Source organism: Blennius ocellaris, assembly GCF_963422515.1.
Source record: "Blennius ocellaris genome assembly, chromosome: 23".
In the NCBI taxonomy this organism is placed as follows: domain Eukaryota; kingdom Metazoa; phylum Chordata; class Actinopteri; order Blenniiformes; family Blenniidae; genus Blennius; species Blennius ocellaris.
The window spans coordinates 8,718,573-8,735,760 of NC_137672.1; the positions used below are offsets into that span (position 1 = coordinate 8,718,573).

At 49.3% G+C, this 17,188-nt stretch overlaps 1 protein-coding gene across 1 annotated transcript in view; it reads left to right on the forward strand.

Annotated features, from left to right (window-relative positions):
* The first annotated feature begins 554 nt into the window (after positions 1-554).
* Positions 555-17,188, forward strand: part of LOC308146925 (insulin receptor substrate 1-B) — a 47,102-nt gene continuing 30,468 nt past the window's right edge. Inside the window, exons 1-3 of the mRNA XM_080518921.1 lie at positions 555-1,316; positions 13,257-13,558; positions 13,837-17,002. Of these exons, the coding sequence (XP_080375047.1) occupies positions 968-1,316; positions 13,257-13,558; positions 13,837-17,002 (3,817 nt within the window). The 5' untranslated portion in view covers positions 555-967. The remainder of the gene's footprint in view (positions 1,317-13,256; positions 13,559-13,836; positions 17,003-17,188) is intronic.

Genomic DNA, 17,188 nt, shown 5'->3' on the forward strand with positions numbered 1-17,188 from the left:
CCCCCATCTGGATCTCCTGTGTGTCCATTAGTTTATATACATATATATTTATCTAATTGTCTACGTGTAGATACATAGCATTTTATGTTGTGTGCTGAGATGTTTGTATTTGTCCATGTGGGATTAATCCCTGGCTTGACATGCTGACTAAACCGTTTTCAGCATTTATGTGTAGATGGACATCGTTTTTTTTGTTTTTTTTGTTTGTTTTTTTGTTTTTTTTCTTAAACGTTGCCATGTGAACGCAAAACTTGATACAAAAATAAATATGCAAAGTTGTTGCGCAAACAGAGTTTATCCTCGGACAATTGAAAGAATCCATCATTTCGACACACGTGAAGTATCTACTTTCTTCAGCAGTGAGGGAGAATGGCTGCTGTCCGAGCCGCGGGGGCGGTCCATGAACGCACCGCGCTCCAGAGTAGTAGGAGCGCGAGCGGTGAGTGACAGTCGTCCCGCTCCACGCAGCCGCTGCGCACCGCCACAGCTCCGGGAGCAGGGCAGCCAGGGCCAGAGGGTGGTGGTGGTGGAGGAGGGTGGGGGGGACAGACGGACACACTGCGTGCAGGCACCACGGCCAGGAAATGGGATTAAACCGCTCAGACGGCGCTCGGAGACACCGGGGTTGGTAGTAGTTTGTAGTGGCGAGCTGCGCCGCGTGTGCGTCTGCGCCTGGGACGCACGCACACACACACACACACACACACACACACACAAACAACAAAACTTGCGCGGATCAGTCCGTGGGAGAAACAAACAAACCCTCCCCTCCTCATCGAGAAGAAGGACACACACGCCCAAGGCTCGGGGTTCGAGGAGCGGAGCTCTCTCCTCTCACATGCCCGCGGGGGAGCGTGGAGGGGAGAGGAGTCGCGGCATGTCCCGGCCAGCGCACTGAAAACTTGCAAGAAAAAGAAAAAAGACAAGAACAAGTTGTTATTGTTTTTTTCTTTTTCTTTTGCGAGTGATGGAGAGCCAAGCGGTCGAGCCGCAGAGCTGCGAGGACGTGCGCAAGAGCGGCTACCTCCGCAAGCAGAAGTCCATGCACCGGCGCTACTTCGTGCTGCGCGCGGCGTCGGAGCGCGGCCCGGCCCGCCTGGAGTACTACGAGAGCGAGAAGAAATTCCGCGGCAAGGCCCCCGTGCCCAAGAAGGCGGTGGCGCTGGAGACGTGCTTCAACATCAACAAGCGGGCGGACGCCAAGAACCGGCACATGATCGTGCTGTACACGCGGGCCGAGAGCTTCGCCGTCGCCGCGGAGAGCGAGGCGGACCAGGACGACTGGTACCAGGCCATGGTGGAGCTGCACTGCAAAAGTGAGTCCCCCCCCCCCTCTCTCTCTCTCTCCCTCTCCCTCTCTCTCCATCCACGTGCACACACACACACACGGGAGGAGAAACGTGGCAGAGCTGCAGTGCGGAGCAGGACAAGGCTTCATTAGCTCACATGCGGGTGTTTTTTTGTTTGTTTTTTATTTATAAAGAAAAAAACATCAGCCAGGTGTTGCTGCACAGCCGTGGTGTTGAGATGCGTGCTGTTTGTTTGTTGTGTTTCTTTTCCAAAACAGGTTGCAGCTGTTTACTCTCTCCCGACATGGAGTTTGCGTAAATACGCGCCGCCGCCGCCGAACTGCACCGCGGGTCTTATCCTGTCAGCCAGTCCTTATCGCGCTGGTGACAGACTCGATGTTTGTTCTCCAGACTTCTTTAGTTTGCTTCACTCTAAGGGGTTAGGGGTGGAGGAGGGGGGGGGGGGGGGGGGGGGGGCAGTTAGTTGTGCGCACACTTCAACTCCTCGATCACACCCAGCCCCGTGGTGCTCTCTCTCTCTCTCTCTCTCTCTCTCTCTGGCTTTCTGCTGACACTGCAATATCTCACCCAGTATTGATCCCGGGAGAGAAAACCCGACACGAAGGTGGTCACTTCAGTGTCTGACCATTGGGTCATTGAGTGCCCCCCCCCCCCCCTGTAGATGTTTCCCCATCATGTGTAAACACAGCTGTCAGGGTCCAGAGTGGTGAGCACAGCAACTCCAAAATCACCTGTTCACCTCCTCCTCTCTCTCTCTCTCTCTCTCTCTCCCCCAATCTGAGAGACCAGACAGGTCACAGAGGGACTCGTGACGCAATCCTGGCAAACACAGACACAAGTTCAAGGTGCTCCTTTCACATGACCTGTTCTCTTATGTAAAAGCAGCTGAGGGTGGAAAAGCCACCCGATGGACTCCGAATGAGGCCAAACCTGGTCCCGTTGTTTTTTCCTTTTATTATTTTTTAACCCATGAAGATACGCCTTTGCCTTGATTTGTGTTGGGTGGAAAGCTGCAGGCGGCCCGTAGGTGTGTTTTGAAGACTTGCGGAGCTGGAAGTGGATTTTCCACGCTGGGGCTGCTTTGAGTCAACTCATCCATTTGTGTGTGTGTGTGTGTGTGTGTGTGTGTGTGTGTGTGTGTGTGTGTGTGTGTGTGTGTGTGTGTGTGTGTGTGTGTGTGTGTGTGTGTGTGTGTGTGTGTGTGTGTGTGTGTGTGTGTGTGTGTGTGTGCCTTCAAGCCCACTCCTCCCAAAGTATTTGGCGAGTTTCCGCGAGACGGGAAAGTGAATAGACAGATGTTGGAGTGGAGATGCAAGCCTGAGGGGTTTGTGAGAAAAAGACTTTTGCATCCATTTGCATTTTTTCCCCCCTGCTACAAGTTTACTGAGACCGAAGTTTGTAGCGCCATTCTCGTGACCAAAACGTAAAAAAAAAACCAAAACTACAGAGGCAAAAGCATCATTTTACCAACAGCTATATTAAAAACAACTTCAGCAGCACTCTATGTCTCATTTCTTCACATTGATTCATTTTACAAGTGCTGCTGTTTGCATTAATACACACAATATAGTTTTTACTGTTACTTGTCTATTCATATGCTTAAAAGTCGAGCTGATGGATTTTCACAAAGAGCAATAATAAAAGTGATAAAATCACTATAGAACACTATAAAAAAGTATGTATGGAAATTAAGCGTTTGACTTTTTGAGGATCCAGTGAGACGTTGGAGGAAGATGAATGTGTGAAAACACTGATGTTGATGTTGACGACCCACATTTGAATGCTTCCTGATTCAAACCGGTTTTGAACATATTTTAGTCCAGGGGCCATAAACAACCCAATTTCATCTTGAGTGCACCGGTAAAATAGCATCACAATAACCTTTCAAATTAAACTTCGACGTCCGTCTTTGTTGTGGCGCAGATTAGGCGTGATGAAAATGGATGCGTTTGCATAAAACTAACCAATTAGGACCCAAAATGACAACAATCTCTTAATAGACCCAATTTTTATGAAACCTTCTGGTGCAAAATACAGTGAAATGTCAGAAAAAAGCCTCCTATGTCTGTTGCATTATGCATGTTTTTACAAACTTGCTGTGACCTCATGGCGTCGAGGCTCATGCCCGTTGTCACGACGGCGTCGCTGATATTTTTTTCTCAAGGAAATCTGAAATTTCTTACCATTTGCTTGTTGGCTTGGTGCCATATTGGTGCCTCTTTTGGGCAAACAGGCACACGGTGCTTTGTTTTTAACAGTGTTTTGATCGCAATTTAGCATTTTTAACAGATTTCACTCATCTGTCATAGTTCGATCTGCCTTGAATCAAGTTTTTGCTCAAACTTGACCTTTGACCCCAGACTGCCCTCGCACAATACGGATAAACGTTTTCCAACAAAATCTTCCACGAACTAATTTTCCTTGTGACATCTTTGCGGACGTTGCCTATTATTCAACAATTACACACGTTTGTTTCGTGAAAAGTCTTTTAAACCAAGTGTTGCTCCAAGTTTGACATCAGAGTTCAGAACCCCCCCCTCCTCCCCTCCGCCACACGTGTGAACGTTCACCACTACCTACTGTAAAAGGTCGTAGTGCGGGACGCCCTGCTTTATGGGCTGCAGCCCAGCAGGTGAGTGTTGCCGCCTTGTCCTCCGAGGGAACCAGACAACCCGTCTGGAACACCGTCCCTCCGCCATGGCGCTGCCCGGCGACCGCCTCCTTCCCGTCGTTGCGACGATCCTCGGTGTTCCCGTGTAAATCAACCCCCCCCCCCCCACCCCCCCCTGCGTAAACCGGCGCCCTGGCTGGCATTTTCTTGTGGTACGTGGTGCAGCTCATACGGTTCCATAAATATATATATTTATATATATATATAAGAAAATAAAAAGAGACCACACACTGGCGCGCACACATTTCTAGTGTATATACAAACGCTCGCCTGCATGAAGCGGGTGAGTTGTGTCCAAGGAGGTGAGTTTTGGGTTCATGGCCAATTGGCCGTGTGAAAATAGCATGGACACACACACACACACACACATGCATATCATACGCACCACTGTGGGGATTCTTTCCTGTAATAACCCTCCCCTGGAATGCACAGCTCATACACAGTTTCACGTCTTCGGTGTCTCCCATGTTGATCAAGCCCCCCCCCCCCCCCCTGCCTTATGCACACTGCTGCGCCTTTTACCGTCTACAGTGAAATATCTGTCTGCCACTTGTCCAGTGGGGAGACGCAGGAATCCAGACTGGTAACGGTGGGGGGGGGGGGGGGATGGCAAGGCAAGAGATGCTGCTCTGTCTGCCTGGCATAGTTTCCAGGGGACTTCTCCCTCAACACGATACCTGTGTAGCTGTTTATTTAGCTTCTATAGAGCTCCAGGGAGGGGTGGGGGGGAATCTCTGCTGGACGTTTTTACACCAGCGCACGATAAATATCGTCCCGGGGATGTTCACGCTGGCATACAGCGCTCCTCCATACGGTGCGCCGGGCCTGGGAAAATCACCTCTAAGCCTTTGGGAAACCGTCCGGTATCACACCGCCTCAAAAGTGGAGCCGGCGGTAATTCGACGCGAGCCAGCTGCCGTGCCGGACGGGATCCCAGTTATTTATTCAGCTGAGTCCAGTAAGACCCTCTCAGGCACCGAGTACAGTATCAGGGGGGGGGGCAGAGGCGGAGGGCAGCGATTTGCTCAACGATTAGGAGTCAGTCGAGTGTGTAAAGGTTTAACCTCCACGAGATGGGCGGATGGCTGCAGCCCGCCGCCGTTTAATCTGCCGGGGGGAAAGCGTTCCCCGCGAGCGTCGGGCGACTCCACAGCTATCGCTGGCCTAAAAAGAAAAATTTAACTTTGGAGCCAGTGGCATTTAACCACACAGCACACTTGCAGAAATAAACACTATCAAGGCAGACTCATGCAATGTCTATACAACTTTTAATAAACTTCCTTTTGTTGTTTTTTTAAACATCAGTTGCATCGGGTTAATTGTTAACGCGAAGCGTGGGGGGGGGACCCGGGTTGGAATCTCGGTTAACAGGAGGAAAGGCATTCGAAGAAAAAAAAAACTAGCCAAGCATGCCCTGCAGTAACTTGTTACAATCTCTGTAAAGTAAAAGTGGATGCGACTTCTTCGGCATGTTTCTTCCATGAAAGTGAGATTTGCTACAATTTCACAGCTTTTAAAAAGAACATTAAAGAACGTCTGGCCTTTGAGCGGCTGGAGCGCAAAATTATAAAAGCAATTCGATTTCAACCGGATTCACCATTTTTCTACAGCACATGTGTTTTTTTTATTTTTTTATTTCCTGCATCTGAAACAGCAGAATTCTTCTCCAGTAGTCCTGATGAACTGAAGGATTCGGCTGTACGTTTCAAGCTGTCGCCTCGGGGCGCCACAGAATTCCAGAATCCTAATCACATTTGCAACTCGGTTCTTCTGACGCCCTGAGAGCAAAAAAAACCGAATAAACGGCAATTTTGATTCCTATTCAAAAGGAAAAAGACGAGGATATTCGTTAGTTTACCCGACAAATGGCGCGGTCAGTTCATTAGGAAGGTTCTGTTGGGACATTCTGAGGTTTGTTAACGTTATAAAATCTCCATGGATTTTTTTTTTTAGGTTTGTTAACGTTATAAAATCTCCATGGATTTTTTTTTTTTGGGAAATCCCCCCGTTCCAAGAGGCCAAATTACATTTCAAACACTGGGAAGCAACATCTGTTTCCCAAATACAATGATCTGGTTATCCCCCCCCCCCCACACACACACACACCCCTTAAACCTGGCCTTGATTAGGTCTGTGGATTATCAACATGTAATATTTCACACCTTATTTGCCACGAGACAGATGCAGCCGACTGCGTTTGTGCGTCTCGGCGATTCGAATTTAAGGCGAAATGACACGTTCGTCCCTGAATATGTACATTAGAAAACGCTCCGGAGGAGGGGGGGGGGGTTCCTGATCCCCGACTGTTGTTTGGCTGCTCGGGGGCCCCGAGAGATCTAAGGTTCCTACCGCTGGTTCACTGAGCCGAGCGATTAAACGTTAAGCCGTGCTTAAGCACTGCTCATCTCCCTAATTAGGCGGCAGCCGTGGTCCCGGGGGCGTTCGGGCCGCGCGCTAATGAAGTCGCAGGTCGGCGGATGCCGCGTTCGCTTCGTTCGCTTCGTCTTCCGCCACACTGCAGCTCAGCTGAAACCTCGGGGCCGCCGAGGCCTGGTGGGCCGCCACGGGGCATTTCCGTAGTCTGCGCACATTAACACCCTGTAATTTCATTTCGTGCTCCGGTGTGGCCGGCTGCTGGCGGATTGTGACGCGGCAGCTCGTTGCGTCGTGAGTTGCATTAAAAAAAAAAACCCTGCGTCGGCCATGAGTCACGGACGGCCTTGAGCGTCGGGCCCGACGCGCAGGCAGCCCGTCAATTAAGCGCTCCGGCTTGATGGACAGCGAAGCGAAGCCGGGGAGCGACGAGATCCATTTAGTCAATGAGGGGCGATATGTCGAAGCAGGATAGAGCCGCGGGGCTTTAAATGCACAGTAACGTTTTATAGCAGGGCGGCATCGATCGCCGGCGGCCCGATACGAGGCTCTTTAGTGGTGCCGCGTAGCGTGGGGTCAGGAGGTTCGTGGGTTGGTATTTATCTGAATGCATTGGAAACACGGAGACAAATTAGTGAGGGGAAAAAAGAAAAAAAAAAAGCTCCTCATTATCTGCTGTGCTGGTCCTGTGGGAGAAGCAATAAAGGATGCAGTGTGGAGCCAGTGTATAGACCGTCAGGCGGCTCGCCTTTCCGTTTAATTTCATTTCTCTACTTTATACAGCCTAATACGCCGTGGCTTTTTAATCTAATTTACTTGTTTTTGTTGCCCCTTAATCAACACCTTTGTTTTTTTTTTCATGCAATGTACTTGTATGTGATATAAATAATTTATCTTAATTAACCTCCCTGCCCGTCCGTCCGCCTGGAGCGGATCCCAGGCCCAACGTGGACGGGAGCCAGGGACGCGGTGGACGGGTCACCGGTCCATCACGGTGGGAGAGACGGTCGCTTACTCTCACCTATTAATCTCCAAATGTGTGTATTTGCACAGTGAGAGGAGGAAAGCCATGCGTGCACATCCCCCTGCTTGGACTTCAACCGCCGCGGCGCTTCTCGCGCTTCCGATCCAACATAATACATGTAATCTTTGTCATTACCACCCGAGTCATTTCCATCATGTAGTCGTAAATTGTAACGATCGCTACGATTAATTTTTTTATGGCCTCCGACAACTGCATCCAGTGCGTGCAGTTTGACACCAGAATCGCTGTGCTGCACGTTCCCCGGTATGTTTGAGGCATCTGAACGAGAAGAACCAGCCGTCAGCGAGCAGAAAAACCCTCGACGCAGTTATTCAAACATGTGGTTAACATGTGATTTGACAAGTTTACCGTGTTGACTATAACGCACAACGCGGTGTACAGTATTCGCCAGAAGATGCTGAAAAACATCATTTGTGCCTCTTAAAGGAATTTCAGGGAGAAAAAAAGAAAAACCTTGAAGTTGTAGCCCAGAGTCTTAAAAGCACAAACAGAAAGATTAACCAAGTCTCTCTGCAAAACCCTGCAGGGGTAAAACTCTGGCTTATTCTCGCTCCCAGATAAACCCTCTATAGACAAACAACAATAACATGAGCAACGGTAACATGATGGCAGGTCTCAACATGTATTTAATACGTGGACATTGAGTGATGTCATCCTGCATGTGACTTTTAGAATCAAATGTCGACTTCACGACGATCAGGGGCTTATGCCTGTATTTGGACTTTTCACTTTTATTACCCACGCTGTGGTTTACCTGCATCTAATTGGCTTCCTCTGTCCTTACCGCGTCATCACAACCATGTCCCTTTTTAACTGTCTTACTGTCGTGTCCTCCTCACTGCAGCCAGTCATGGTTGTATGCTTGTACGAAGATCTAATGACGCCGGTGATCAGCCATCTGGTATTGTTTCAGTTGGGCCGTCAGAGACCAGACATTAGCATGACCGTGCAATGAGAACCGACTGGCGAGTGCACAGGCCTTCGTATGGACAGACGACCAGCAGGCAGATTGCCATCACGGGTGCTCAAGAGAATATACACTGGGAGTCGTGGCGTATGTGCAGAAGAAGTCGTTTCCAAATAGTTTTTTGGAAAAGTTCCACCTTGGAACCGCTTTAAAAAAAAAAAGGCCTTTTTTTAGTGGCTCTGAGCATCGCTGTCACGTCAACGGACAACTTTAAACCGCACCGGAAGTTTCGCTTTTTCAAATGTCCATGAAAAGTTATTGGGGAGAAAAAAAAAAAAGCCTGAATATCAGTGTGGGTGCAGCGATCCATCTCAGTGCTTTTATTCCAAAACAACCCGAGTTTATTCACTTTGGAAACTCTGAACAAGAAGTGAATGTTTTTTCGAGAACATTATATTTTCTTAGGCGCTCATTTAAGAGATTTAGAAAAAAGCTGGAAATAATCCCAGCTTGTAATAATGGAGCAAAGTATTATTCACCGTACGCCAGCCTTCGCCTGTCTGGAATCGCCGTGTTTCGTCACTCCACCAGACTGATCCGTCCCAACGTCCAGTCCATCGCCAGTTTCACAACTTCTGCTGAGTCACACTCGGCGTTGGAATCATCCTCGTGTTTTGTGTGTATGCGTTTTTTTGGGTTTTTCTTGTGTACCTCACACTAACAGAAACCACATGTGAAATCGACCTCAGGCAGGAGATGGTGTTGGAGAAGCATTTTGTCCCTGAGTGTGGGCTCACATTGTGGGGAGGAGGGGGGGGGGGGGGCGAAAGGGAGAGATGGATGAAGAGCTTGGAAGTGGAGGAGGTGAAAATGAGGAAAATGGGCCCACATGGCAGCCTTGGATTAGACCAACTGTTTTCTTTGCTTGGTGGCTCACTTTTCTCTCAAATATGTACAAGCTTAAAAACCCCCCCCCAAAAAAAAGTACACAGCTGTCTCCTATCTTTCTGCAATGACGGAGGAGCCAGGGTGGTATTTGGGGGGGGGGGGGGGGTGTTCCGGCACAGTAGTTGAGAAAGGGGGTATAAAATGGGGTTTAAGCCCCGGGAGTGCAGTGTTTTGCGGTGTTGTAGCGCAGTACAGCGTGTTCGGGCAATGAGGTCAGAAACTTGAAACAGAAGCCTGCGAGAGCCAACCGGTTCATCGCCAGAGTAGTTTTCCCTGATTTACAGGCTGCATTAGCTAACTAAGAAGAAGTCTCGCCATAAATTTCGGTTGTGGAACTTTTTTTTCTTCAGCAATCTAATACACATTACTAAAAAAAAAAAAAAAAAAAAAGTGCATTTGAATTTTAAAGAGACCAGACTCCTGGTGGCTCCCAGCCTCAGACCGACTTCTTTAACAGTCGTGTGATAACCATAACAATAATCAGCCCGTCACTCGGCGACGACCTGTAAATCTCACAGCCTCGGGGGTAGATACTGTTCCGCCCCGTGAACGTGCATTTACCCCACGTCGCTGAATGGCGACGATAACGTTTGAAGCAACAATTAATACAATCTTCCCCTCCTGAGAGGGATGCCGCAATTTTAAAGCTGTATGACCAATCCAATGCGTCGTGCTCTGGAGGAGGACATGTGGGGAAAAGGTCAAAGCGTGGCTCTCTGGGGGGAAAAACTGCACTAACGTTGCAGTCAATCAACAGAGAAATGCCACAAATGTTGCCTCAGGAGCAAATGGTTTAAAATTGTAGAACAAAAAAAGAAAAAGAAGATTGGGTTAGATTACAGCGTCTTGATATACAGCCTGCGATCCAGAGGCGGGCAGCCCGGGCGTCGCAAATAAATCACCATGAATGGAGACCAGTGTTGCCCCTCTGGGTTCTCCAGCCACATGTACGTCTTGCAGGTTCCATGTGTGGTCGTAGGGAGTTTGGGGGTAAACAACTTTCACTGTGAATGGGGGCCACTGTGTGTTGTTTTCACGAACGCTTGAATTTTTTTTTGTATAAATGTGATGCTAAAACTTTAAAGTGCCTCACCTTACGTGAACTCCCCGACTTGTAAACGCTCACTGCCCCAAGGTTGTATCAAGGTCGGCCCGGTGTTTTTTTTTTTCCGCACGCATCGCCCTTATTCAACCAGCAAGTTCCACACAGATGCTTCATTACCTCCAGGTGTGTTTTGCTTTCATGTGCATCTGGCTTCAGTTTTTTTGGGGGGGGCTGATCTCCGGCGAAGGGACATTGTGTGTGTGTGTGTGTGTGTGTGTGTGTGTGTGTGTGTGTGTGTGTGTGCATGTTTTCCCGCAGGGTCGTTATGTTTCTGCGTAGGGGTGGCGTTCCCGTTGCACGGAAGCTGACCCTTTTTTATCCCCAAAAAACATGGCCGTTCGTCAGCGAGCGCCATTAGTCACCAGCATCTGTGTGTGTGTGTGTGTGTGTGTTTCATGTTGCACCGTCGAGGACCGGGCTCGGCTTTATGCAACTTGGAAACAAAGGCTGGTCATGTTCTTTAACGGGTGAATCAGGAGAGGGTGAGTCTCGCAAAAAAAAAAACTCTTGAAAAAGCTTTTTGGTTTTTTTTCTCGAGAGACGAGTGCAAAGCCACATTGGCCCCAAGATCAGGGGTGTTTGTGTGTAAAGTGTGAGTGGAAGTGCTGTTGAGGGCACAGCTGAGGTTTAAGGCTGCACTGTACTCAAAACAAACAGCACACTTGTGCTCTTCCCCGAGACGCGTTAAATTGGCCCTTGAAAGGGGGAAAACACTCTTTAAGAAACATGCTGCTCTGCAATTTGTGTCGATTTCCAGAAGCCAGGGCGAAAGAATTAATTTTGAAGAGCCTGTAATTGGACGCTTTAAAGCCAGACGTTTCTAAAATACACCCCCCCCCCCCCATTCCATCCCCCTTAATGGCTTTCTGATATCTCCTTTAAAATCTCCCGCTGTCCCTCATTCCCTCAGTCCTGGTTGAAAAGTCTCAAAAACCATCTCTTCCTGTTGTAAATCTAAATCGAGGACGCAAACGGCATAGAGGTCCTCGCACACGGAGAGAAAAGCAGCGCATGAAACAGCCATGCATGGCCTTGAGTGAGTCATCTAATGTAGGGGGGAGTGCCTCCACATACACAGCCACGAAGCCGCAGCCTCGCTGGCTCTCAACAAAACATCTATTCTAGGTCTCTTTCAAGTTTGGAGCGATCCTCCAATTTTTGGAGGAAACAAACTGGAAGGAGACGCAGCGGCAGACATTGTCAGACGTTCTCTTTATTTTTCTTGTAATAATCAGAGAAAGTGCTTTCGGGAAGCCGGGCTGGAGAAATGTCTTGTCACAACGGAAGCCGGAGTTTAATATGGCGTCCAGTGTGCATGCTGAGGCTTCTTGTCTGCACATGGTTGTCGTTGTAGGATTTGAAGCGGAGGCAATGGTAACGGAGGAGCGAATGCATGCAGACACACACCGTCCATTTGGAACGCTGTCATTGTGACGAACAAGAAGCCCAAAAACTTAGCTCAGAGTAAATGTCACAGAAATCCTGAGCTGTTTTCTTTCAAAACTTCACTTTTTTTTCATCAAAATCTCAATATACCAGATGTGCTCATCTAATGAGGCAGGTGGTCAAGCCCACACAAAGAACGTCCTGTTCCCACGGAGGGTAACAGGTGACTCTTTTTCTGTAGGTTTGTTTCTTCGGTCTCGACATGCAGTTGATTGACTGCATGTTGTTTAGACTTACCATGCTCAGGCAGATCCACTCTGGCAACATGACAGAGAAAACTTGAAAAAAGTGAAGGACTGAGGCCGTGTCACAGGAGCTTTTGCGGGTGGTTCCTAAAAGAAGGATAAGAATCCACCCTAAGCATGACTCACATAATGGTATTCCTATAATCCCTTTTAGTACACAAATGCGAGTTCCTTTGTGGTTGGAAGTAAACCTGCTGAGAGGTAAATCTCTGATAGATTTGGAGGCTGTGTCACTCGCTGCTTACAATGAGTTCCACCACAAGAGAAAATTAGGTACTTTCCATGGGTAATAGCCACTTTCCTTCCTTTTAGATCTTTAAAGAAAACACAGACTTAAAAGACCGAAAAAGGCAGGAAGATATTAAGTAGTTAAATAAGTCCAGTGCCTTTGTTTGGTCCTTCCAGACCCGAGTCAACTCTGCCAGACGGTTTTCTCCTCTCACTAGTTCTGCTACTGTCTGAATACAGGCCACTTAACACGAAGAGTCAATGGTCTGCACAGCTGTCAAAGGACCCCACAATTTATTAGTTTACAGAGCCTGTTTATTGTCAGTAAAGCAGCTCCTGAAAATAGCTTTCAGAGGGCTTTTTGAGTGCGAGCCCTTAGGTTTCCTACCATAAATCTGCATTGTTTTCCTTTGGTATTGGAGAAGATTCCCTTGTCAAGCATTTTCCAAGTTGGCTCACTCTTGTTTTTTTCCATAACTCTATTTTTTTTTTTCTCCGTAGTCATCGTTCTTGGGCTGCACTTCATTTGTCAACAGTTTTGTTTTTCTACACTTGTGGCGTACAAACCCATGCGTCTGTTTGCAGTTGACAAATGAGACCCCAGGTATGGAGCCCGCAGGTACAGCGAGCCAGTCTTGCAAGCCCCTGCATGCCCGGTCTGCGCTCAAATCTGGTTGAAAAATCTATGAAAAGCTCAGAATCAGCACAGCTCGCATAATAAAGGCACCCTTCTCACAGCTCACGGATAAATAGTGGTAGTTTCATGTCGTGTTTCCTTTGTTCAGAGACGCGTGAAGGTCATGACAGCACTTTTCGGTAGAATTTGTGCCAGTGCTCTCTATCAACCCCCCCCCCCCCCCCTCTCATAACACCGAATTGTCCGTTTCATTCAGCGTAAACAACCTGCTCTTCCCTTTTTGTTCCAACAGCCTTTTAATTTCCTTCTGTCTCTCTCTTTTTTTTTTTTTGTCTCTTTAGGTAAAAACCTCACTGACAGCGACTCTGCTGGGGACTATGGAGTCCCTAATCCCGGACCTGCGTTTAAAGAGGTGTGGCAGGTGAAGGTGTGGCCAAAAGGCTTGGGTCAGGCCAAGAATTTAGTCGGCATCTACCGCCTTTGTCTGACTGACAAGACGGTCAACTTCGTGAAGCTCAACTCGGACGCTGCTGCAGTGGTGTTGCAGCTGATGAACGTCAGACGTTGTGGCCATTCGGAGAACTTTTTTTTTGTTGAGGTGGGGCGGTCTGCAGTCACAGGCCCGGGAGAGTTCTGGATGCAGGTGAGACCAGTCAAAATCCCTATGTGAACAGTTCACGTCACCCTTCAATCTTATATAAACATCAAAATTGAAACAAACCGCAAAGATTACTGTTAATCTCATGGTGGCTTTGCAAATTGCTGTTATATTAAGCCCAGCAAGAAATTCTATTAAGAAAAACATACATATGAGTTTTTCTTAAATCATAACTGACATGCTCCTATAATAGAAATCTCAAGATGCATCTCTGCTTTGCTATAATTTATTTAGTTCATTCTTTGAAAACCTTTGTCTCCCAGGTGGATGATTCGGTGGTGGCCCAGAACATGCATGAAACTCTGCTTGAGGCCATGAAGGCACTGAGCGAGGAATTTCGCCAGCGAAGCAAGTCTCAGTCGAACTCTGGCCCCGGAGGAGGTGCGACTGCATCGAACCCCATCAGTGTTCCCTCCCGCCGCCATCATCCAAACCCTCCGCCCAGTCAGGTTGGATTCACCCGTCGGCCACGAACTGAACCTCCTGCAGGAGCGAACAATGGGGCGCCGGGCAACAGTGCCAATGCTTCCCCCACCCCCAGGCACAGCTTCCCAAGGTCTCGCACTGCAAGTGATGGAGGCAAAGTTGATGATGGGATGATTGGGGTTACTCCACCCCATGGTGTGAACTGCAGCCCATCCACCAATGGCTCCTGTTCAACCACCCCAATACTCAGATCCAAGTCGGCTCGTTCAGCACCCACCACAACTACTAAAACGTCTCTTGGGTTGATGCGCTCCATCTCAACCCCAGCTCCATCTCCAGCCCCAAGCCTATCTTCTAGCTCCGGGCATGGCTCTGACTTTGGAGGCATAACTTCCTCTACTAGCACGGGTCCAGGATCTGGTGCTTACAGTCGCGTCCCATCTCATCGTGCGTCTGTCTCGGGTTCGCCGAGTGACTACGGCTCCTCAGATGAGTACGGTTCCAGTCCTGGGGATCACAGTCTTCTCCCATCCCCAAGTCTGCCTGGAAGCTCGGTTGGTAGCACGGGCAGCCAGTCCCTTGGTGATGATGGAGCCAACTATATTCTAATGGGCCAACGTGGTGGTGGTGCTGGCAGTTGCAACAGTAATCAAGGGAACTTGACGTCTACAACTCTTCCAGCACCAGGAACACCAGCTGGTGGCTCACAACCTCAGAGCAGGAGAGTACTGCGACGGTCCTCCAGCCGTGAGTCTGAAGCGGAACGCAGGCTGCTGAGCAAGCGGGCCTCCTTGCCTCCTATGGCCCTGGAAAGACTGGCTCCACGGCAGCGCAGAGCTGAGGAGCCAGCAGAAGAAGATTCAGCTGATTATGCTATTATGTCGAGGAGCACCAGCCGAGAGTCTTTTGCTTCCACATGCTCTTCTACCCAAAGGGAATCTGGTTCAGTAGGTGGAGGAGGAGGGTACTTGGATGTGGCAGGGGAGTTTAAACATGAAGGGGGTGGTGGAGGCAGTGGTAGTGTAGACTTAGGAGTGGACAATGGATACATGTCCATGCTGCCTGGAGTAACTCAGCCTTCAGCGTCCCAGCCCCAGTCATTGGCCGTTTCTGTCCCCGACTTGGATTCCAAACCTGCGGATGATTACATGGCTATGATTCCGAACAACAGCGTCTCTCCTCCACAACAGATCCGATCCCCACCAACGTCCGATGGCTATATGATAATGTCTCCAAATAGCAGCTGCTCCCCTGACCAGCGTGGAGGTCTCTCTGGAGGAGCTTGGATGGGTAGCGGCAGTGCCGACAGCAGGGCAGGCAGTGATTATATGAACATGTCTCCAATTAGTGCACGTTCTGTGAACGGCAGCCCACCGCCTCCTGACCACGCCTGTCATTTGGACACCAGCTCACAGCAACAAGCCCCTAAGATGGTGTATTCTTTCTATTCCCTTCCTCGATCATATAAACATAACCCTTCTGCTGGACATTTTGATGATGGGCCAGGGCGAGGCAGAAGGCACAATGGGAGTCGTAGCAGGGGATTGGGGGGAGGTAGGACTATTGCAGGGCGTCAGGAGCAACTGTCAGCAGGGAATTCTGCCGTGGGACATCACCTGTCACTCTCCTCATCTTCATACTCCTCAAGCTCAGCCAGTAGCGAGAGTCTTGGGGAGAGTGAAGACCGGGCGACTCAGGCAATTAGTAACATGGTTGGGGCAACTCAGTCCAAAGATGGGAGTAAGATCCAGCAGAGACGGAGTTCTGGTGGGATGTCCAAACAGAGCACCCATACTAGAAGCAGACCAGTCAGCCTGTTTGTTGATGTATCCAAGGCTAACACTCTTCCGCGAGTGCGTGAGAACCCTTTGCCCCCAGAACCAAAAAGCCCTGGGGAGTATGTGAGCATTGAATTCAAGGGAGAGAAGTTCAACCAGACTGGGGTTGCAGGAGGGCGTGGTCGAGGTCTTAGGCATGGCTTATCACTGCCTCATGGCTCAACTAGCCAACATCCTCAAAACAGGCCAACTTCATGTTTAGGAAACTTTATGCCGCTCACCCATAGCCCCTCTGCCCCCATCACTCCCCCAGTTGCCTCAGAGTATGTCAACATGGACTTGGGCCCTTCTCCTTCCCCCTCACCCCTCTCCCTTACTCCCCTAGTTTTCCCGACTTTCCACACCCCTCCCACACCCCCAACTCTTGTCCATGCCCCTAAAGCTTGTAATGAGGGCTCTACTAGCCCTCGCGAAGAGGGAGTTGAAGTGGCTGAGGTGCCAATTAGGAAAAGCAGGGAAAGCGTTCCTTCAATGACTGAGTCTGAATCACCCACATCCTGTGGAGATTACACAGAGATGGCCTTCAGCTTGAATAATAACGCTGCTCCACGGTCGTCATCGTCCAGCATCTCCCCCAAAGTTTCATCGCCGACCAGGACTGATCCACCTGTTCCAGTGCTGTCACGTGGCCTGGACTTTCCCCTTGCCAAATTGGGACCCAACCCAGACCAGGGGGCAAAAGTTATCCGGGCCGATCCCCAAGGTCGCAGACGCCATTGCTCAGAAACTTTCCTTGCCTCCCCATCCCTCCCCACCTCTACCTCTACTTCTTCTTCAACTGCCTCCCTTTTTCCAGAACATACCCAGACTGCGGCCCGCCGGATGGGTTTTGACAGCATGCTCTGGGGGAATGGTGCCGTTGTTGATTCCCCCGTACAGCAGTTGCTTCCCACAAGCATCCAGACTTCATCCACTGAGCAGGGCCTTAACTACATAGACTTGGACTTGGCCAACAAAGAGAGTCCCCACCTAAGCTTGGATGGACCCTCAGGAGGCCAAGCCCCCTCTCGTCTCTTCTCGTCGCTGGGTGCAGGTCCTGGGGTCGGGGGAGTGGGCGCAGCGGTCGGCAGCGGCAACAGCTCGAGCCTAAACACGTACGCCAGCATCGACTTCTACAAATCAGAGGAGCTGCGGACACATCAAAATGGAAACAAGGAGGGAACAGGTATGAGTCACTTTTATCCCTTTCTGGCACAAACATTAGTTGTTTATGTTCGGCTTTGAATCTTGAGTTTACTTTGATCGTTTTCCCTCTTTTTAAGTTAAAACTGCTTTCCTCTAATTTCCTACATTATTTGTTTGTCACTTGGTTCAAAGGAGAAAAAATTGCTTTCTTGATAATCCCATGAAG